We start from the raw sequence: 23,637 nt of genomic DNA, 5'->3' as shown, positions 1-23,637 counted from the left end.
ATCTAATGCCTTTTTAAAGAGAAGGTTCATGTAACATTGATAGTTCAAGCTTCCTTTTATCAGGTGCTGTGAAGTTAAGGGTAGTTCATTGGAAACTCTGAGAAAATAGAAATGCAAAGCAGAGGTGCCCTTTCTGAATATCTTCTGCGGGGATAGTAAATTCTTAATTGATTCCAGACTTTGGACAGTCACCCAGGCTAAATCGAAGTCAATCAGCAATCGCAGAAAAACAGGCTACTGCTGGTGGCGTGGTGATGCACATTCCACAGGCTTCAAAGTCATCCAGTGGCACAACAAATCTGTTTTTGTTTTGTTCCTTTCTCCAAGACAACCTACCACAAGTTGAATTTATGGTGCTTGTGTGGTCAAGTCGAAGGAAACACTGGACTGAAACCTAATTTTTTACACACACACACACACACACACACACACACACACACACACACACACATGGCTATAGCCTATAGCCTACACACATACAGGAATTAACACATACATATATAGGCTATAGACATGTGTGTGTGTGTGTGTGTGTGTGTGTGTGTGTGTGTGTGTGTGTGTGTGTGTGTGTGTGTGTGCTACATCTAAATGTACCAAGTAGGACCTAGTTGGTTTGAGCACAAGCGAAGTTAAGTAGCCTACATTTTAAACAGCCCAACTTTAAATTAACAACTTTAAATTTAAATTTACATTTTAAACAACCAAACTTTCCAATGTTTTCTCAGTTAGCCTTTTAAAATGATATCAGATTAAACAGAATGTGCCTTTGCAACATTGGATGAATGGTTGCTGATAATGATAATGCAGCATATAATGTAATCTGAAAACTGCTGCCCTGATTAAAAAAAGAAAAAAACAAACAATGCAAATGATCTCAGATGGTATTCTGTCTATAATGGAGTGGAATGGAAATGTATGTACTGTACAACATATATATATATATATATATATATATATATATATATATGTTGTACAGTACCAGTAGCTTACTTGTAGCCTAATCATACATCATAGTTTATCTTTTTCAGTTAGGTGTCCCTACAGTAGCAATATAAGAGCAGTTACATCAGCTATTTAAATGTGTGAGCGCAGGAGCTATCAGCGCGATGCATCATAGTGACATGCATGGAGCATGTGCAGTTTCTTTTAGTCGGAAATTAAGTTGGCACCTGAAAGGACTAATTTCTGGATGAAACGAAACAGCGTCTCCCGACTTCTTGTTAAATAGCCGACAGATCTGACGTCTGGAAATGGAAAGATTGACTGTCGAGCGGCACAACAAATAGCCTAGGCTACTAAAGTGTAATGTATGGAGTTTTAGAGTCATAACTCGCGCACTAGGCAAGTATAGTTGAAAACTAGATGTCTTCCATTTGTGTTGTATCGATCATAATGCATCGTCCATAAGCTAACAACGAAGAAGAGGTTAGTAGATCAACGTGTAGTTATTTGTGACACTTATGTGACACTTATGTATTTGTGACACAAATACATTTTGATAGGCTCAATGTGATCATGGTTTAAGTTACCCGGTCATTTAAAAGTTATCTTACGAATTTGCACCATTTTATTTCATCAAAATCTTTACAAAAGCCTATAGCCTATTGGCTAAGGTTAATACCACTGTACTTGGACTTGAAATAAAGCGTGATCCGACAGGAAACCGAAAGCGCTTAGACAAGATCTTGCTTTTACTTTCACTTGTTGCGCATTGAGCAGTTTATTAATTCGTCGTATTTCAAAAGACATGGAGTGAACTTAAAGTTGATTTATCAACATTAGGCTAATTTATTGGGAAAATTGGGCGAATTCATCAAGGCGGAGTGCTGCTAAATATGAATTTCTCATTTGTAATAATTGTATTTAGCCTATGACTGATTGAACTTCCAGGTAACTTAGATTTACATACATTCTTTTTTATTTTATTTTACTATTTCAAGATGGAGGAAAACGTAAGGAATATGCGCCTGAAAGAATGGTTGATTGCACAAATAGATAGTGGTAGATACGCAGGTTTAACCTGGGAAAACCAAGAGAAAACCATGTTCAGAATTCCTTGGAAGCATGCCGCCAAGCAAGACTATAGACAAAACGAAGACGCGGCGCTTTTCAAGGTGAGAGATCAAAGCCCCTATCTTTGGGTGCTTTGTTTCGTATTAAAAAATACAGAGAATCAGGCCTACCATAAAGAGTTCTCCTGCATCTAGACTTATCTTTCGTTGACAATGAATTAGTCTTTCTTTTTGACAACCTGTGAAAGACCAGATTTCTGCATCACGTCTGTCCCCGTCCCTTATACTCTGTAGTGTTTTCGTTCTGCAGGCGTGGGCAATATACAAGGGTAAATATCGAGAGGGCAAAGACAAAGCAGACCCCTCGGTGTGGAAGACTCGTCTGCGTTGTGCCCTCAACAAGAGCACTGACTTTCAGGAGGTACCTGAAAGGAGTCAGCTGGACATTTCTGAACCTTATAAAGTGTATCGGATTCTACAAGACAGTAACCAGCCTGCAGGTAACCACATTTACTCAGTAGGCTATCTTCAACATACTTTTCTAATCTGTACGCTCTCAGTAAATGTCACATAACCTTCCAGTAGCCTGCCAGTAGGCTATGTTTAGCCAAGAGCCATTGGCCTGTGTTGCCCTCATTCTCGATATCACAACGGAGGGAGAGACAGAGATGCTACATAGCCTAGGCCTACACATCCTTCTCAACTATTTCCCTTTCTAAATTAATCGAAGTGGTCACTTCCCCTTTTCTCGTTCTCTTTTTCAGATTCGCAGGGAAGCCCAGTGATACTACAGGCTACTGCAGTTACAGCAACAGGTGTTCATCTAGCCAGTGCTCAGGTTAGAGCAGAATTCAAGTCTACACTCTACTCCACACTCCTCCACTAATGGTGTAGTTTAGTTTCTGTCCTTGGAAATCCCCACTTTCCATGCTCGTCAGCAATGGTTAAAACATGTGTGTTAGTTTGTCGCCATCTGCTGGACACCTCAGGGCCACAATATAATTTGCATTCCTCGAAGCCCCCATGATAATTAACTTAGTTGAAGCCCTCACCATTTCACCAATTCACCATGATAATAAACATATTGACATAATGCAGAATGTATAAACATCTAAACTTCTGGTAATTCCTCTTGTGTAGTGTGGTGCCAATGGATACACCGGAAGGACTGGACCAGTCAGAGGTCAGTGTCCTCCCCCACTTGCATACTGGAATCCATATTATTTTCTAAATAACTGATAACGAATGAGGATTTTACCCTATTGTAATTTGGAGCAAGACATAGTAATGTCAAGATATTTGAAATGTATGTTTTCAGAGAGCCTGGTTGAGGGACAGCCACAACTTAACGTTGTAAAGCTGGAAACTAGGAGACCAGTTAGCAGACCCCTCCTGTCTACAGAGCTACAGATCTCAGGTGAGGTTACACTTCAGTTCAGAGTGTGTTCACATGATGCAAAGAACTACATCTGTATTCGATAAAACATATGATTCAGATAGTTCCATCAGTGCCTGGCAACTTGTAGATTTTGGACTGTAGCTAGAAAAATATGGCATATACAATTCAGTTTCAATTTATTGTGCTTATAGAGCGCCAAAACATTACACATGTATCATGGCGCTTTACAGAATGTAGGCAATCAGAGAAGGAAAAGGAAGAAAAGAAAAGTAAAGAAAGAGAGGCCCATGGGTAAAAGAGAGGCCCATGGGTAACAGGGGGAGGGAGGAAAAACTCCCTAGAATTGGAGATACATAGGAAGAAACCTCGAGCAGATCCACGACTCAAGGGCCTGACCCATCTGTCTAGGGTCAATACGGACAGTAAGGTCTGTACATATGACAAATGCATATGATAGTCAGGTGTGGAGAATAGGACATGGTGTTTAAAGCACCTGAGGTGAAAGTTATAAGAGGTGGGATGATTATGTATCCGGTATGATAATGCATTAATCATGATTTAGTGAGAGAAAGTGCAAATAGTCCGGTGTTGGAATTGTCCAGGGAAAGAGAGTTGTCAGGGGGCAAGTGGTGGGTCAGCAGACGGGCCAGGAATCCGGGCAGAGTTGTCATAGGCAGGTGATGGGGCTGTACGGGCCAGGAATCCAGATAGGGGGACAGTAATAGGGAGTTGAGGATGGGACTTCAGGTGGGATGGGTGAGAGGAGGTCCAGGCACACGGATGGTTGATGACTGGTGATGATATACCTCACAAGTGAGGTACAGTAAGGGAGAAGGAAGAGAAATGTAGAGTGGGTTAGTATTACTGAAAATCAACATTGTTAATGTCAATAAGTAAACAGTGGTACTATATATTGTTACAGTAAATCATAGTGAGAATAGGCAAGAGAGGGAGAGTTGAGAGAAAGAGAAAAGGGGAGAGAGGAGAGAGGCGAGGGGGAGGGGGGGGGGGATTGTACGGCGTGGCACATGAAAAGTCCATGACAGCACTATGCTATAGCAGCATAACTGGTAGGCTGTTCTCTTGAATCCTATGGAAGACAGAGTAGGCCTGCTCTTCAGTTTTATATTTTAATGTGTATGTATAGGTACAGTATGTTTTGGTTTACCTGTGTGTGTGTGTGTGTGTGTGTGTGTGTGTGTGTGTGTGTGTGTGTGTGTGTGCAGATTTCCGACTGCGGGTGCGAGTGTTCTACCAGGGCCAGATGGTGGAGGAGGTTGTCAGCCACTCCCAGGACGGCTGTTTCATCCTGCATGGCACCGTGCCGGTGGGCAGTGAGCGCATCTACGGGCCCTGCGATGCCCAGCGTGTCTTCTTCCCCCCCGTAGACAGATTCCAGCTGCCCCCTGGCATGGCCGACGCCATGAGCCGCCTCCTGCCCCACCTGGAACGGGGTGTGCTGGTGTGGATGGCGCCGGACGGGGTCTTCATCAAGCGCTTCTGCCAGGGCCGCGTGTACTGGGGCGGGCCTCTGGCCGAGCACAAGGACCAGCCCAACAAGCTGGACAGGGAGAGGACCAGCAAGCTGCTGAACATGCCCAGCTTCCTGCGAGGTGGGTGAGGAAGGGGGCAGCTAAACTGGAATAAAGGACAAGATGGACTGGAAGTGGGTTGCAGTGCATCTTAAACTGGAATGGAAAAAGGACAAGATGGACTGATTTTTTAAGTGGTCCATTCTAATATTTTGAGATAGTGGATTTTGGATTTCCACCGGTAAGATTGAATAATCAAAAATCTTGAAAAAAATGTGTAATGAATCTAGATTATATGGAAAAGTAAAACATTTTTTTCTTTTCCATGATATTCTATTTTCTTGAGATGCACTTGTATGGTTTTGTGTTCATTGCATAATAAATGTCATTAAGTGAAGTATTGATTAACATTGATTATCTATTGATTCAAATGAGTCACTGAGAACTATTTCTTGATGGAGGTTATTGGTTGGGGGTGATTTTGCCTGCTCACTGAGCTGTAATGACTTCATTATTTGAGTGCACATTTGTGGAACAGTGGAACGTAATACTGTGACATTGTGGAATGTGAGGTTCTACTCGCGTTCACTCTGTTTTGCACCTTTTTGACCACAGAGTTAGAACTCTTCCTGCGCGGCGAGGGGCCGAGGCCCTGCTACAAGATCGATCTCTGCTTCGGGGAGGAGTTTCCTGAGACTGGTGTGCCCAAAAGCAAGAAGCTGATCACAGCTCAGGTTTGTGTTGGTGTAGGATTAAGCATTAGTGTGCAATGTTTCATTATCACCACTAGGGAGCAGCATAACTCACCATTTCGAACAGTATTACCTTATGAAGTTACATTCAACGCTGAGGATTCTCCTAGAAGCTGCCAGCTGATTAAGAACATTTTGTTTTTCACTGCAACGCTATCACTGTAAGCTAAACTTGTTCCATATACACATCTATCATGTTTCTCATGCAAAGTCACTCCGCATGGTTCTCTGTGCAGGTGGTGCCACTGTTTGCGAAGGAGCTCCTTCTGCGGATGCCTCCACCCAGCACTGGGATGGCACAGCAGCCTCAGGCACCATGAGGTCCACGTCTGTGGACGACATCCACCTCAACTGTTTGTTCTGGACAGTCATCATTATACACAAAGACATGGAACTTATTGCCTCCCCTACCTCAACAGCATATCTTAGACCGGGAAAACTATCAAAATGTGACAGATGAAGCAAGGTGTTTTGGCATTACACATGTAAATTCAAGTGTGCAGCTAGTGTTGTTAATGTAATTTATCGTTGAGATCAAATCTAATGTGATTATTAATAGCCTAATAGTTTAAAGATTTTACCAAGTGTAAGTGTTAGACTAAAAATCATTATCAGAGAGCATGTGTGTGAATATATTGCAACCTGAATTTTACACTTATAATGACCTGTATGAAAGGAATTTCTGCTTCTTTCACATCAACATATTTCTTTGTGAAGACTTTGACTTTGTTACTTGATAAATTGAATATAGGCCTACTCAATCAGCTTGTAAACGAATCTCCTTTCTTACAGTGTAGTGTGCAGACACATAGACCTATGTTAGGTCTTTGAGTATGTAAGAATAACAGTGATAATTCAAGGTAAATCTATAAAGCTTTTTTAATCTCTAGCGAACATTGTATGACAGTTTCACAATTTTAAAAATATACAATTTTATAGCTATAACATTTACAAAGAAAATAGTAACAACGGTATTTTTGAAAAACAACAACAACAGAAAACAAAACAAAACAAAAAAAAAAAAAAACTAAAGTGAAAGAGTGTGCTTGATCAAGAAGATACCCGTATCTGAGTTCAGAATACTATTCCTTTGTTCTTCTCCCTGCGCTCGGTCATACATGAACTTAAAGACAACAGAGAAGCGTACAGCGGGGTCTGCCCTATTCACAAAGCATCCGATTCCAACTTGTCATTAGCACCGTTTTACGTTCTCATAATGACATTTTTCACGGCATCACAAAAGCGGAAGGAAACACCTGATGTGTGTGTGTGGGTGGGGTGGTGTGGGGTGGTGTGTGGGGTGGGGTGGTATTGGCTGATATTTGCACCCTGCCTCCGAAGCATGAGGCGTTTATCTTCCGAGTTTTCCAGTAGTGTCTTTTCCCTTTAACAGTTTAAAAGAATGAAAGAACCCAGACCGGACAGTAATGCTGTTGGTAAAAGAGCGTGTTGACCCACACTGAGAAAAAAGGCTAAAGGTTGCTGATACATTCACCTCGTCCGTCCAGACACGCGGCCAGAATTCGGCTCAGAAGCGTTAAAATTAAATTTCAGTACGAAAGTAACAACTGACTCATTTAGACTTTTTATTCTTTAGCATATTTGTGTAACACCTGTAATATGTAATATTTATATATTTATATATTTCATTTCTCTCTCCAATGTTATTAACTTCAATAATACTGTTTGAAAATAGTTACCCTGCAGAAAACACTGTCCGTGAGCATGGAACGACCATTACTACATCATCTGAGTAAACGCGTGGCGACACAGACAGGTGAATTTGATTGTCTCACTGAATTGTCTCTTTTTGTGCATTTTGGGATTTCCTAGCATGGCGCCCTCCCATTGCTTTGCACGGAAATATACAACTGCTCCCCTTCCTGTGACCCCCTTCCCCCCTCCCCGTCTTGAAAAATCCCAGAGGAGGTGGGCTTGGTTTTCATGGCTTTGCTCATGCGCACTTGAGGATGGCCATAGTAATGTTGAGTTAACCTGAAACCTCCTGCGCCAACGCCCCGGTTCCTGCTCAGCTGGCCAGATGCGAGTGTGTGGAACTGGTGGCGCTGAAGTGGACACCACACTGTGGGCTTTCTGTGTGTGTGTGTGTGTGTGTGTGTGTGTGTCTGTGTGTGTCTGGTGTGTGTGGGTTTACGTGTGTATAAGGGAAGGTGGTCGGTAGAGGAGGAAGCCTGGGAGCTTCTATTGTTGTTTCTCCTGTTTGGAGCCTTGAGGTAAATCTGGGGGTGTCCTCCTCCTGTCCTCTCCTTCCTCCTCCTGCTGCTCCCCCTCTCGGATGAAATTCGGGGGGAGGTCGGGGGCTGACCAGCGTCTCTTGCGAGGCCGTGTCTCTCGCTCCTCACGCCCCTCTCAACGCTGTGGGAGGCGCTGCCGGTGGTGTTGGTGGAGGTGGTGGTGGTGGTGGTGGTGGAGGGAGGCGTAGGGGAGGAGGAAGAGGAAGAGGCGGAGGAGGAGGTGGAGGGGGCATCCTCTCTGCTCCTGGGCTGGAGCTGGAATTGGCCGTTGGCGCCGCGCTGCCCAAGGCCTGGCCGTGGTGGTGCGTGCGGGCGGCCCTGGAGCCTGAGCGGGAGCGGGGTGGCGGGGGGCCCAGGGTGGAGCCAGGGAGGGGTGCGGGGGTCGGGGTCAGCGCCAGGCACACGTCCCCGGCATTCAGCTGGCGGCAGGCGAGACCGTAGAGCTGGCCGGTTCTCTGCGGGCAGCACGAAGACCAGCCTCGATCGCGCACAAAGAATGGATACTCCACTAAGACTGTGAGTAACTCCTGCCAATGAAACAACAAAGCAGTGGTAATAGGCTGCCCCCGACCAGCGCCTCACTGTGATGCCGAAATGGAGATTATTAATCCATTAAGCCAAAACCAAACAGAAAAACAGACTTAACAAACAAGACATAGTAAGCTCTTAGACAAAGCACTACTGAGGGGTAATTTTCTGCGTGTACCACATTGCCAGGTCACTTGCTTGTTCTTAACTGAGAAGATCAAATCAGATAATACTCTTACCCAATTGTGGAAAGTAGTGAGAGGGATTTCTTTAAATGTGTAACTCAAACTATTGAGGGCACTAATTAGCCATGAGAAATAAACTTTTTGACACTCCTCAAGAAAGAGTTATGTCAACATAAAATCTGTGATAGAGCCTTTCTATTTACTAAATCATTTTACATTCATACCTTGGCAGTTGTGGTTTGGTATATTGTCTATACATTGTATGATATATTGTCTATATATTGTCTGCACTGTTACACAATTACCCTGAACCAATTTCATTGAGTGTACCTACTTAAAAATATCGTCTCTCAACTCTCAAATCTCATTCTGATTTGAATCTCTGGGTGCAACAATAATGGTGGCCCCCTAGTGGACTGACCTGAGTGTTGCGGTCGGCCAGCAGGACCTGCAGTTGGCTGAAGGCGTGCGTGGGGCCAGGCAGGATGTGCAGCACGGTGCAGCTGCTCAGGTGGAACTCGGGCGAGATGTCGGCGCTGCGCAGGAAGTCATCGGTGCGCAGCTCCTCCACGCGTTTCAGCCGGCCCCCGGCCAGCTCGATCAGGGACCCCTTGGCGAAATGAGGTAGGACTGCTGCGGCACCGGCGTTGGGGTGGAGGTGCGGCTCGGCGCCGACGGGGCCCCCATGGGTGCCGTGAATGACGCGCTCACGGTATGGACTCGGGGGCGAGGCCACCTCCTCGTTGCACTCGTGTTCGGGCCCCTGGGCCGCGCCGTGGCTGTTGTGCTGATGCGAGCCCAGAGGGGAGAGCTGAGAGTTCCTCTTGCTGTGTGGGGGCGTGTATGGCGGCGTGCCCGCTGAGCTGAGGGGAGCCGGGTAGGCGAATGAGGGCGTCTGCTGCTGGAGGGAAGGGTAGACGGAGCCCAGCGCGTAGTAGATCTGAGCCCCGGCCCCCTGGATGGCACCCAGACCCAGGGGCTCCACCTTGGCGGTTCGTGATTCGGCGAGGTGAGGGGCTTTGGGAGTCCTGCGGAGATCTCGCTCTCTGTCCCTCTCCCTCTCTCTTTCTCTGTCTCTTTCTCGCTCTCTCTCACGCTCTCGCTCTCGTTCTCTCTCCCTTTCTCTCTGTCTGTCTCGATCTCGTTCTCGGTCCTGCGGGGGGGTGCGCGCGTTGGGGCCCTCCCGTGAGGACAGTGTTCCTCTCGCCTGCGATGATCCCGCAGTGTCTTCCGGGTGTCGCTTCCTCCCATTGGTGTGAAAGCCCTCCGCGTGCCTGGAGCGGCCGTCGTTGCCACCCTCCCCAGCAGAGGGTGCCCTCTCAAGGGAGCTTTGCCGACCCTCCAGGCCGTCCAAACCGTTGGGCCTTCTGCTCGGGTAGCGGAGCCGCTCGGAGAGGCTCTCGGTGGGGTAGGGCGGCGCAGGCTGGGTGAAGAGGTGGTGCGCTGGGGAGAAGAAGGAGGAAGGGCTGTATTCCCGGCGACTGAAGTAGGGCCACGCGTCCCGGTCCGAGGCATAGTGGCTCTTGTAAGAGGGTAAGGACAGCGGCGGCTGCAGGGTCAGCGGGGGCCAGCGTGAGTGGTGCGGGATGGGGGGGTCCACTACGTCCAGGACCCGGCTGTCCCTCCAGGAGGGGGAGATGGTGCTGTGCCTGTCACCGGGGGAGAGGAACGGGTGAGACGCCGGGGGCGGGTAGGACACGTGCCACTGGAGGGGCAGGGGTTGCAGTGGGGCCGGTGGTGGTGGCGGAGGGGGCAGATCTTTGTCATAGTGAGGGGCATCGCTACTCTCCCTGCCCTCGGACTGCCTCCCTGCCAGGGCTCGGGGCCGCAGCGGTGCCGGGGGCTTAAAGTCGTCCTCCGGGGGGCGCTGCTGCTCCGAGGAGCCCTGCCGGGACTCCCGCTTCTTCGGGGGGAGGCACTCTTTGCCGCGGTCTGGGGTGGGATTCATGGGGCACCCCCCTGGCCTGTGGGGCCCGAGATTAGGTCACATGGGCTTCGGGGGAGAATGACGGGATCAGAGAGAGGGACGCCGCCCTTCTGCTGCACAGCATCACGCGTTCCTCACAGCTCACCACACGCCAAACGTCTGCTCACCTACAAAGAGAGAGATAGAGACAGAGAGAAAGTCACACAGAGTAAAGGAGGTAGAGAGAGAGAGAGAGAGAGAGAGAGAGAGAAAAAAGCAATGACCACAGGAAGAGAAGAAGAGATGAGAAAAGAGGATGGATGTGGAAAGAAGAGAAAAAAGAAAGAATAAGAAACCTACAGCCTGGATTGCGATGTATAAAATAAAGTGAAAGAAGATAAGCATAATGGAGAGATGAGGGCGATGCCAGGGGAGAATGCAGAGAGGAGAGGGTGAGATGAAACAACAGAGATGGGGGTTACACAGAGAGACAGAGAGCAAAGGGAAGAGGAAGGACCACAAGAAGAGAAGATGCAAGGATAGAAGGAGAGAATAAAAAGATAGAAGGAAATGAAAACAAAAACAATGAGAAAGAATAAGAAATACATAGATAGACAGTGTATAGAATTAAGGAAGGCAAGCCATGCAGCAAGACGATGGAGATACCATAGAGAGAATGCCGTGGAGAGGGTGAGGTGAGAGATATGGAGGGAGAGGAAGAAGAGACAAGATGTGAGGGAACGATAGCACTTTGTTGGTGTGAATGAATTTGAATGTTTAAGACTCTAAGGTCTACACAGTAATCATTAGGCGCGGAGGCACCTGTGCTCGCACATGAAGGTGTAAGAGCTGCAAGAGGAGTTCCTATGCTCCCTCTCTCTCTCGTTCTTTCCTTTTTCTTTCTATATATCTCTCTCTTTCTCTATCCCTCTCTCTGTCTCAGTCTGTCTCTTCGCCTGGTCTGCTCAGAGAGAGTGCGGTTGGCTGCTGGAGTCTGACGGTGCTGCATCCGTGAGCTCTTAAGCAGCGAGAAAACAAGGGCCAGTTGGCGCCTGTCAAGCCCTCGAAAATTGTGATGCGTTCTAAATATAAACCTCTTGTATTATTGGTGTGATGTCGAATGGGCATGCATTACCGATCTAATGACACTTACACACACAGACACTCACACACACACACACACACACACACACACACACACACAGATATACACGTGAACACCCACAGCAGTACAGTACAGATTCAAACACACAAACACACACATATACAGAATCTACAGATGAAACCATGTATGGGTGTACAAGTAGCCCCACACACACACACACACACACACACACGCATACACAAACATAAAGAGATTCACCCACACGCACACACAAGAGGCACAGCGGGAGGTTATCAGGCGGTTCTTTGAAGAGCAAAAATGTGCGCTTGCTTGTTCAGCTATATCGGGAAACACATCGGCTCCACAGTCACCTCCTATAGAACCCCCACCACCCCCACCCCTATCCTCTACCACCCCCCACATAAAGAACTCAGCGCCCCCTGCCCACACTCCAGGGTTCCGCTGCCAATCAACGCTCCCCTAGCGACGGAACATGCCGGTCACTACTTTTTCTTTCCCTCTTCCTCCCTCCCTCCCTCCCTCCCCCTTCCCTCCCTCCCTCATTCCCACCCCAACACTTACACCCCCACGGCGAAATCACCATCCGCAGTGAGAGTCTGTGGCGTGGGCAGAGGGAGATGATGATGGTGGTAGTGGCAGAGATGCTCGCAGAGCCTGAAGGGGATTCGAGGCAGCAGGGGAGGGAGAGAGCGCGCGCGCGGGGAGGGAAAAGGAGGCTGGAGAGAGAGGGTGTAGCTTGTAGTTAAGCACCCTTGTTTCATTCACTGTGGAGTGTGGGGGAGGCTTCTCCAGAGCGCCTTTAAATGCTCTGAATGCGCTAAATGAGACACTTTGATGTGACTGCACAGTGCCGCCGGCACATCTGGTCCTTTTCAGTGCTTCAGTCTAACGTTCCGTCTGCCCCTACTGAACCCTGCCACCTAGCAGCTGTCGCTATGGAAACTAAGTCCATGCATCCTCACTCCACTCTTGTGCAAGGGGGAGGGAGGTGACGCAGGGATGATCCTGGCTCGGGAGTTTTTCTTTTCTTTCCCTTATCACTCTCTTCTCGTCTTTAGTTTAATGTCCATGAAAAGAGATTCTGTACAAGGAAATGCACTCTGAAGATGAATCAATCCACTATTCATCTGATACACGCTTGTGGGTGGACTTTTGGAGGGAAAACAAAAAGGCAGCGAGGCATTGCTTCGGTCCCGAACTGACCTCTGGACAACATCTTCACAACTTTTGAATAAACAACACATAAAGACAAAGAGCAGAAGAGTTGGACCTACGTGTGGCCGAGTTGAAGGAACCACAGACAACCCTGTCAGGGATGCTTGAGTGGCAGGAGTTGCTCACAGAGACACCCGAACTGTCCCTTTCTCTAGCGTCTTGGAGCCCCAGCCCCGCTCACTGTAAAGAACTCTTACTTCTGTATCTCTAGTTTCACTCACTGTCTGCTCTTTGAAAAAGCTCTTCGCCCGATCAATACAACGAGACAAGGTGATCCGCGGAGGCGAAGAGTCCTTTACAGAGAGATGAAGCCGCCCATGCGACAGAAGAGGCTGACATCCACCGAGGTGACCTCTCACAGACGACGCCGCCGCTGCTGCCTCTGCACCAGTCACCGGTGCTGACCATGCAGCCTCCAGCATCATCTAGGTTATGACTCAGAAAGTTTCCACACAAAGCGGCGCTCGGGCGCCCTGTGCAGCGGCTGACATTCTCCGGAAGGGATCGATACGTCCGTGTAACGCGAGAGGTCAGGATGTTGCCACCACTCTGCTGCTGCTGCCGCTGCTGCTGCTCCTGTCAGACTCTTTTCTTTTTTTCTTTTTACAAACTCCACTCAACTGAAATAGCCCCCAGAGGAGCTTCCTCACTGGTTCCCCTCTCAGACACGTTTTAAACAATCAGTGCTGGCACAGTCTGTCAGGGCTCAATTGAATTACCATTGATCTCACCAATATCAAGTGTTTTGCACTTTGGTGCGGGAGCCAAAACCAACTAGCCATAGCGGCGGAGCTGGTTGGGCGCGCAGTGGTATGGTTGGGGTGTGGTCTGTAAGAAAAAGAGCAGGTGGCATTCTCACGGCAGTGGGGCAGGCATTTGGGCAAGGAGGAGAGAGCCATTCACTGACGGCTTCATTGACACCACAGACTAGAGGCAAAAAAGAATTTGAAAATGTTTTGCTGAATATATACACACACACACACACACACACACACACACACACACACACACACACACATATATATATATATATATATATATATATATATATATATATATATATATAAAATAGTTGTTAAAAGCAGTTTGTATTTTTCCACAAGCTTTTAATAACTATGCTTTACTCATGGCAGGCAGAACAGGACTGCCATCAAGATTCAGTAATGATGGGGGAGTTGGAGCAGACTAGACAGGTTTGAATGGCAGATCAAACAGAACAATTGTCCTTTGATTGAAGCAGAAAACAGGCTGATTCGAACAAGCACACAAGAGAAAGGAGGGAGCTGTAGGAGGCTGCAATCCAACTGAGTCATTTCACCTAACACACGTACAAACACTGTTGTACAAGAGATTCTTTAGAAAAAATAACAAAGCAAATATACAAAGAATGACCAGTATAAGTCATATACCCACTGAAATGCTTCCAATAAGCCTAGACTACACTATAGGGCACTTAAGGACTAGAATCTTAAATCACTTTCCCTATATTTTCAAAACTATACCAGTCACAATAAATACAATTTAAGCATGTTAACTACTGACATAAATTAGTTCTTGTTTAGACAAAAACACTTCTGAAAGCAACACATTTGAGCAAGCATTTAGTATAAACACACAAATTTGTTAGCTGACTTAATTTCAGAAGACAAAGGAGAAACTTGAAAAGGAGAAGCTGTCTTGCCCCAAGCAAGCTGAAATGCCCTCAAGTGACTGACCTTGCCTTTGATCAGCAAACACTCCACTGCCACACACATCAGTTATCCAATGGCAGAAAAACAAGAACCATCCTCAGCAAGTCGCTGCGCGCAAAGGGTCCCCAACAAAACCCAAGAATCACAACACACCAAAGCTGTGAGCCTGTGTGTGACAGTTTGTGTGTGTGCATGTGTGTATGTATGAGAGTGTGAGTGTGACTGTGTGTGCATGTGTGTGTGTGATTGGGAGTGTGTGCATGTGTATGTGTGTGTGTGTATGTGATTGTGAGTGCTCACTTGAGACTACTTGTACACAAGACTGAGGAAATGAGTAATATCTAGCAGTGAGGAGCATGTCTGCTATGCAACGACACATAAGCAGACCAGTTGCTGCTATCGCCCACTCGCCTTACTCACTGTGAAAGGGATGAATGCGTGCGCACACACACACACACACACACACACACACACACCACATACATGCTGTGTCTACATCTTCTTCACTTCGTCCAGGCATATATACAAAATATTAAACACTTGAAGCACATGTACTATTTTTAGTATAAAGAACTGCACGTTTCCAATCCAGAACTGGTCTGTCTGTGGTCTCTAAAAGACGATGTTAACAATGACGAATAACTACATCTGGAGATTTGCTGTAGGTATCAAGAGAGAAGAAAAAGAAAATTTCAGAAAAAAGGTAGAACATGTCTGTAGAGAGATAGACAAAAAGATGAAAGAAAATGAAGGAGAGAAAGAGAGATAGAGAAGTCTGAGAGACAGGGATGGTCAGAGAGGTGGTGCGTCCCACACACAGCCTATTCTACAAGCCTGTGCTGCCTCTGACTCAAAGCAAAACCTAACCACGCATCACTCTCTCTCACATACACACACACACACAGTATCAAAACTCTTTTCAGTGCTGTTGTCTATGATAAGGCTTTCGTGCAAAGGCTAGCAAGAAAAAGAGGTGCATAGTCCAAGTCTCATTAAGCAGCATAACACTAAGCGTAGGCTACTCTTCATCTACTGTAATATCTTAACAACAAAGCAAAATGGCAAGTAATAAAACAACAAAAGAATTCAAAGCTGGGCTGAAAATTCATTTAAGCGCTTGCATAATTTTGTAAATAATACATGTAAAGGCCTGGCTTTCACCATGTTTCCCGACCCTCCTAAACAAAAAGAATGCGAGGTGCACTCCCACTTCACCGTTTGTTGACTTTCAAGAGGCTACTCGTTTTCTTAAAGGACAGCTGCATCACATACAGTAGTGTTGTTCAAAATCTTCTTTCATGTCATCGAAAAAAAGCACGTGTGAAAAAAAAAGAATGACTACCGTGCCAAAGCATCCTTGTGTGCGAGAGAGTGAGTCGGTTGGCGGGAGACTGCATGAACATGCAGATATCAGCGAACTGTCAGTACACACGTTTCCCCCCATTTTCGCGATACACGCGCAGAGATTGTAAATCACACACATCGCACAGTGTCAGCTTAAAATAGTTATTCTTTCAACGAAAAAGGGCGGATTTGGAGGAAATGCATTAGATCATCGTTATAAACTGGCAGTAAAAATGTGCACTTCTGATCCTGAACTAAAAAAAAAGACCATTGACACCCTCATGTCTAGATATTATTATTTTCAGTGTTATTAAAGAGTTGCAGTTTGCAGTCAGATATAAGGTGTAACCATATTGGGTTATGTTCATGTAATTAGTCAGCATAGGCTAATAACAGTTAACCAGAATTTACATGACTGGACTAAATACAGATTGTAAAATGGTTAATGAAAAACTCATAAGATCATACAATTATTATAGATGTTGACATGGCACCAAGATTGAATTATGATTATTGATAGAAGACAAAACTGTTTGATATACAAAATTGTATATAAATTGTCCTATTTTTGTCTAAATATTCTTTCACCTTTCCAATATTAACAGACACAATTGTTAATTTATTTGAAAGTTATCTAAATGGTTGTATGACTAATTAACTAAAATAGAAATAAAAAATGTTTAGAGGTAAAGAACACCCAGCACACAATGAAGGTAAATTAAGAGTAAATGTATTCAAATATATGGAGTGGTGGAAGCCTAAACTTGATCATTGTAATTGTATTTCTTGCTTTAGAATAATTTCCATGTTTTACATGTACTTAACATGATCTCAATATGCTTTTTTAAACATTAGAAATGCTCTTTATTGTTAGTCCAACTTTTCAACAAAACCACAAAATACATTTCTCCCATACGGTTTATGGTTCATGTGAAATATTTTCACTGGAGTCCAACAACACAACTCACAGCAAAACAAATACTGCTAATGCCAAGCACATATACTACAACAACCCCATGTGTGGTACATTTGTTTTGTGTTTTTTTTTTTCTCTCACTTCTATATTTTCTTTTTTAAAGATTGTTCTTTTTCCTCTGTGCAGTGTTTTTTTCTTTGTGGCTGATCATGTTCCCCAGTGGAGTGCGCCGTGCGGATGGGATCGCTCTGATGCAGCAGAATTCTGCAGCTTTGTGTGTCTCCCCCGGGAGAACACAAGAGGAAGAACGCAGAGGAGAGGAGAGAAGCTATGGCACGCAGGAGCCGAGGGGAGGAGAAGAGAGAGAGAGGAGAGGAAGAGTATTTTATCATGTACAAAGAGGCAAATAGAGGAGGAAGTTTGAAAAAAGAATGTGTGGCCATGAAAGGAACGGGTCTGAGAGGACACGAGTTGAAGGAAAAAGGGAAGAGAGTTTGAAGGAAGAAGGGGTCAATAGAGCAGAGAGATGTATTTAGCTCAGATGTGTACAGGAAGAGGACTAGAAGCAAGTGGAAATAAATGGATGCAAAGAGAAATGAGGGAGCAGAAGAGAACTGGAAAAGGAGCAGGAGGAAGAGGAGGGAGGAGTGGAGAAGCAGGCAGGAGGACCTGTAAAGGGACAGGGATTAAAGTAAACAGAGTACTACTAGGGAGTACGCTGTGTAACGCTGAGTGTGTGTGTGTGTGTGTGTGTGTGTGTGTGTGTGTGTGTGTGGGTGTCACTCACTCCACAGGAAGCCAGTGCAGTGTAAGCCTTCGCAGGGCGTTCACACGGGCATCTGGCTCCCAGGCTCCTGTCAGCTGATTGGGCAAGTGGCCAGAGAGGCCCAGGGACCAGGGGAAGACAAGCCATGCGTCTCTCTCTCTCTCTTCTGTTTCTCTCTCTGTTCCTCCCCCCCCCCCACACCTCCTCTCTCAGTCTCTGTCTGTGTGAGTGTGTGTGTGCGAACGTGCGTGCGCATGCGGTGGGGCCAGTGACCCTTCCTCAGAGGAGGATGATCCTCGGTGACCGTGTGAGAGTGTGATCCTGGGGAAGGATGAGCTTATGGCTCAGGAGTTACTATTGGAGCCAGGTGGGTGGTGGTGGAGTAGGGTGGCAAGTATGAGTAAGTTTAATCTCTGCCACACAATGGAACATAGGGGATCTGTCGAGAGGGCACTCTAGCAGTGTATGGAATAAAGCTGCACAAGTGTACTCCACACACACACACACACACACACACAGACACACAGACACACACACACTCACACACACACACACACACACATACACACAAGCTCTCTTTCTCTTCTTTTTCTTGTTTGTCATATTGTCATATGGCATAAAATACTCCTACACAAATGTATTGAAATCTGATTTCAATATATGCTGTGGCGGGTTCAAAAGCAAGTGAGACAATTTCCTCCTTTTGTGTGTTTTTTGTTTTGTCGATTTTCAGAATTTCCTCCTTTTTGCAACTTTTTGCATTGTCTTTTCTAGACAATGGCCAGGTTTATTTCTGTAGATGAGACTATTGCGAAGGATGCATAAGACACGCAGATATACAGCCAGACCGCATGGACTGCAGTAGTCAGCAAACAGACACGGGTGGAGAAAAGTATAGCCAAGACACACAGGCTGATATATATGTACACAATGATGCAATGGTGGTGCAACTTCAAAAATGAAACACTGCTTCACTCGTGTTAGACATGAAACTGAATCAGTGCTGCTCACGGAGGGCCCCATTCTCAGCGGCGAAGCTCCACCACTGAAGCACCGCGCATGGGGACAGGCGAAAGCTTCTTCATCTACCGCCTCCGCCACGTTAACAAGATGAGCAATTTAACTGAGCCATTCAAACCCATTCACACAACCTCCCCCCTTTCCCTGCTCAGATTTTATGGAGGCATCAGAATGAGACAGACGCCAACAAACACCAACACAGAGTGTGTGTGTGTGTGTGTGTGTGTGTGTGAGTAATTGAGTGAGTGAGTAAGTGAGAGAGAGAGAGTACTAGGAAAGAGGGGTTGTGCTATGAGGTATTACACTGCTAATCTGTGCTGGATCCCTGATGGTGCAGGCTAAAGCAGGCTTAGTACAGTTATGGGAGAAAATCCCCCCTGCAGTGGAGCCGTCCGTCAGCCCCTCAGGGGTATAAATAGGGACGCAATGCCCTGCCTAAGCTGGTTTTCACGCATGTATCAGTTAAAAATATGACCCAGCTAATTGCATCCCAGTCAGAGCCCCTATCCCCACACCCCTGCACCGCAAGCACTTCCTCTGCCCGGATAATGCCCCCCACACACACACACACACACACACACACACTGACAGGACCCTTTTTTTTGGAGGGGTGGAGGTGGGAGAGGCCTATGAAAGTGAACAGAGACCCCCCCCCCCCCACCTTGCCAGATAGAAACCTATTAAAAAAGTGTGACATTTTGGGGGTAGGGTTGCAAGTTTCGGGTGTGTGGGGGCAAAGGCTGTCTTATCTCAAGGGGTTTCAATGACATTTGGTTTGTTTGTGAGGCAAGGTTTCGTCTCGGTTGATCGAGGTTTCAGAACCCACGTCTTCGGGCTGTCGAAGGCATCTGTCAGACAGATAGACAGGCCACAGAGGCATCTTCGCAGGCCCACGATTGGAGGAGCTTTGAAGAGGTTATCCACAGTGTACCCACGCTTGCACTGTGTTTTTGTGGACACTGTAACAACCAGGGTGTGCATGTGTGCCTTTTGCAGGCAAGCAAGCAGTATAGTGCAAGCCGTACTGTTAGCAAATCAATACATGCTGCACATACTGTACACAACACACAAGTTTATGGAAGGAAAATTGTCATATTATGAATACAACCATATGCATAAAAAAATAGTCAAAAATATGACCACTGTCTGCCACAAACCTCTGCATGTGAACTATTATCAAAAAGATAATAGTGTTTTTCAGAATCAATAAATTATCACAAAGGGTAATGTCGCAACTCAAATGTATCCAAATATTCTGACAACCCTCAAACACACCACACATACTGACTTAAAACACACATACAGAAACAAGCACCCCCCCCACACACACACACACACACACACACACACACAAACACACACACGCACGCACGCACTCAACCTTTTCTTTATCAGCAGTAATAATCCACATGACCTTCACTGTCATTTCCAACCTGCTAGAGAATGCCTTTCTGCACAGCTGTGAAATGAAGTTTACCTTTAATCATTCCCCTCTCAGCTCTACAGAATAAGTGTCAAGGGTAATTAACTGCGGCTTCGTTACCATTATGACACGCTCCACCAAATTTCACCACAGGTTGTGAAATTATTATACCTGAGCCCTCGAGGGTTTCTTTCTTAGATTGTAATGTGGGATATTTTTCAATTCTGTTATGTTGAGGTTGAAGTACAGTATGTGTATGTGTGTGTGTGTGTGTACTTTATGTGTATGTGTGTTTCTTAATGTGTAGGATGTGTGTGTTTGTGTTTCAGTGTGTGAGTATAAGTACAAGTGTTCCCCTATATGGGCTGGTGAGCGGGGGGGGGGTAGAGATGTGTTAGATTCTGTGTGTGTGTGTGTGTGTGTGTGTGTGTTTGGTTAGGGTGGAAAGAAGGACTGGGAGCTGCTGTCCTCTGCTATGAGATCAGTGACCTGCTTATGGACACCAGGACGCCAGCGCCAGCAGCGGCAGCAGCAGCCCTACATCGCCACGGTGACCTCCTGCCAGCTCGGCTCTGCTCTGCGCGGCGCGGCTTGGCTCGCCCTGCGTGTGCTCCGATTAGCCTTACCCACAAAACACTGCAGCAACACCTTAAGCTCGCGGATATAGGTCTCTCTCTCTTTCTCTCTCACACACACACACACACACACACACACATACACACTCTGTCTTGCTGGTGTTTGTATGTGTGTTTGGAGGACATGTTGCACAGGGTACTATTACCCCCCACCCTTCCCCTACAAAGTCTTCATTAACAATGTCACACACACACACACACACACACACACACACACACACACACACACACACACACACACACCATTGGTACTCAATTTTAGTTTGTGTCTAAAAGCTGCGAAACAGCTGCCAGTTGCATGGCCTTTCATTATCACCAGACGAGAGGCTCAGAAATGAACAAGGGCTTAGAGCACAAAGGCCTACAAGTATCAATAGTGAGATCTTAAGTGTTTTCACACAAGTGCCTCACCAAATGTTACATGCTATTCTATTCTGTTCTCTCTGAACAATCAATGACCTCTGTTCATTTAATTGTGATGACTGGATCACATTTACTACGGTACTCCTCTTCACAAAAGATTAGAAATGGGAGTAGATAATAGTAATAGTAATTCTCTAATAAATCTCTAATAAATTCAAACTCATTGATATAAAAAATCCAATTTGACCTTTGCAGATGTGCACACACAGAGACACACACACAGACACACACACACACACACCACTAAACCCTACTGAGTCATTTACTTGAACTGTGTAATCCACAGAGGCTATACACTTGCATGCACGTACGCCCCCAGAGTATCACACCTTCCTCTGCTAGCACAGAAACCGACAAGCACACACACACACACACACACAAACAACACACACACACACACACCACTACACTAAATGCATTTTCTTTAAATGACACAAAAAAAGTCCCGGATATTATAAGTCCACACTTATTCACATTATTCACAGACCATTATACTTTATGATTACTATTCCATATGCAAATTACCTGCCAGTGCAAGTGATCTTACACTCACACACACAAATAAAAATTATTTCTGTCTCTCTCTCTCTCATACACACACACACACACACACACACACACACACACACACACACGCGCACACACACACATATATTCTCACTCTCTCTAACTCACACTACATGCACAAACTCATCCATGCAGTCATAAAAACACAAATTTCTCACACACAGTCTTACACAAGAGAAGACATGTGGGCACTCAGGCAGTCGTATGACTTCTCCTCCAGTTACCTAAAAACCACGGGTAGCTGTGATGGCAAACGGAAACCAACCCCTTCACTACACACCATGTCTGATTTCAACTGTAAATATCAATATAATGATAGTCTACATGAGGAATCACACTTTAGGGTCTGAATACAAAAATTACTGCACTTTCTAGACTAACTTAGTGATTATCAAAAGGCTCCAGAAATGCCCAAGCGTGTGTCATTTCAGCACCTGTTGTGGTGATATATTGTGGTGGTTGTAAGATTTACTGCATTAATGTGTGTGTCTATGAGTAAATGTAGGAAGAATGTTAGTATGCTCTTTGGAGCTAGTTTCATTCATTCAGAGGTAAACAGTCATAACTAAAGAGATGAGTCAATGCACCTCAGAATAATACACTAGAATTAGAATTAGAAGGCACTAAAAAAGAAGCACCTTCCCCTCCGCACAATGTTGGCGGCAATATCTCACTGTGACAAGTCACCCCAAGTCATGATCAGCCTGCTGAACAAAACTGGAAAGAGATACTTAAGGGCTGTATTTTGCACACTAAGTTGGGTGTGGCAATTAACAATTTAGGGAGTGGCTTAGCGCATTCTCTAAAAATCGCTATTGTACACCTGGTCAGAGGTCTATGGCGAGTTGTTTATATGTTATTTTAAGAGTGCATTGTCAACAGTCATTGGCGGGTGCACCTATCATCCATGAACGCACACCAGCGCACATCCAAGCAAAACATTACAAATTGCACGATTACAATAGGAAACATAATTAGAACTCGATGTACCGCATAGCGGTACAAAAAATGCCCGCCGCTCAGTCCTGTACAACCATTCCACGAAAATAAATCACACTAATCAATTTGTCTCCATCTTTTACTCCATCCCCCACTCTTGAAACTTTTGTGTATGCTTGTTTGGCATGCCTTTGTGTGTGTGTGCGGTTGCACAGAAAGTAGCCTACTGGCGCTGCAAAGGTGAATAGATTGTAGAATAGCCAAAAAAGTTGTAGCATTGTTATAAAACCTTTAAAACTCTCTAAACAATCACAAGTAGGGCAGTTCATCACAGTTTATCCATTGCAACTGGATTGATGAAAGGTACTTACACCTGTAGGCTACATTGTATTTTAGTAAAGCAGAAGGTATCAGCATAATGTTATATTTATATTTATATATAGTTATATTATATTAAGTTATTTATTTATTTATTAATAAACAAAAACATCTCTGTCAGTTCCATGCAGTTTTCAACAGCTATCAAAAAGAAAGGTCATTTTTGGATGGATGGATTTTTTGTGAATGTTTCTTCTTCTACATAAGATTTTAGTCATCTTTAGTTCATGTGACTTTATTGTCAATGCACAAATTAAGTACCAGTAGTCTGAAACGAAATGCAGTTTTACATCTAACCAGTGGTGCAACTGACATGTCCAAATGGGCCTTCATGAAATGCGTCATTAGACTGTTCATACACATTTTAACGGGCCAAGTTGAGCTGTTATTGTTCGTGCAAATTCCGTTATTGTTCGTGCAAATATAGGCTGATTCATGTTCCCTTGCATTGTGTAACTGAGGCTTTCACCAGACCAAGCTCAATCTTTTAAGAAATCAAAAATTAAATCGCCGGCAGATCAGGCTGGGTTCACCCAGCCTAGTCCATGGTAGGCGCCCGATATTGTTTAATTATCCGATTGAGATATCCACGCTCTGGCTATTCTAAATGCAAAAATGCATCAGG

At 45.4% G+C, this 23,637-nt stretch overlaps 2 protein-coding genes across 6 annotated transcripts in view; one reads left to right on the top strand and one right to left on the bottom strand.

Annotated features, from left to right (window-relative positions):
• The first annotated feature begins 1,133 nt into the window (after positions 1-1,133).
• Positions 1,134-6,584, top strand: irf10 (interferon regulatory factor 10). Of its 3 annotated transcripts, none has more exons than XM_048241815.1 (9): positions 1,135-1,341; positions 1,941-2,114; positions 2,323-2,512; positions 2,777-2,850; positions 3,153-3,195; positions 3,331-3,429; positions 4,638-5,024; positions 5,559-5,677; positions 5,932-6,584. In XM_048241815.1, exons 2-9 carry the CDS (start codon positions 1,941-1,943, stop codon positions 6,013-6,015), a joined length of 1,170 nt encoding a protein of 389 aa, XP_048097772.1. In that variant the 5' UTR covers positions 1,135-1,341; the 3' UTR covers positions 6,016-6,584. The 3 variants fall into 3 exon arrangements, with proteins under 3 accessions (XP_048097770.1, XP_048097772.1, XP_048097771.1); XM_048241814.1 differs by having other exon boundaries at positions 1,135-1,425; XM_048241813.1 differs by having other exon boundaries at positions 1,134-2,114.
• The window catches only part of zmp:0000000926 (ataxin-1), a 28,622-nt gene continuing 11,541 nt past the window's right edge, over positions 6,557-23,637 (bottom strand). For 2 of the 3 annotated variants that reach the window (XM_048241811.1, XM_048241809.1), the window contains 2 exons: positions 9,085-10,757; positions 6,557-8,477 (listed from right to left, as the gene is read on the bottom strand). In XM_048241811.1, coding sequence (XP_048097768.1) covers positions 8,055-8,477; positions 9,085-10,611 — 1,950 coding nt within the window. In that variant the 5' untranslated portion in view covers positions 10,612-10,757 and the 3' untranslated portion in view covers positions 6,557-8,054. Of the gene's footprint in view, positions 8,478-9,084; positions 10,758-14,625; positions 14,704-23,637 lie in introns of those variants that run through there. The other variant, XM_048241812.1, reaches the window with a different exon arrangement.

The sequence above is a fragment of the Alosa alosa genome, chromosome 4 (assembly GCF_017589495.1).
Source record: "Alosa alosa isolate M-15738 ecotype Scorff River chromosome 4, AALO_Geno_1.1, whole genome shotgun sequence".
NCBI lineage: Eukaryota > Metazoa > Chordata > Actinopteri > Clupeiformes > Clupeidae > Alosa > Alosa alosa.
This window is presented reverse-complemented; position numbering and strand designations above follow the sequence as displayed.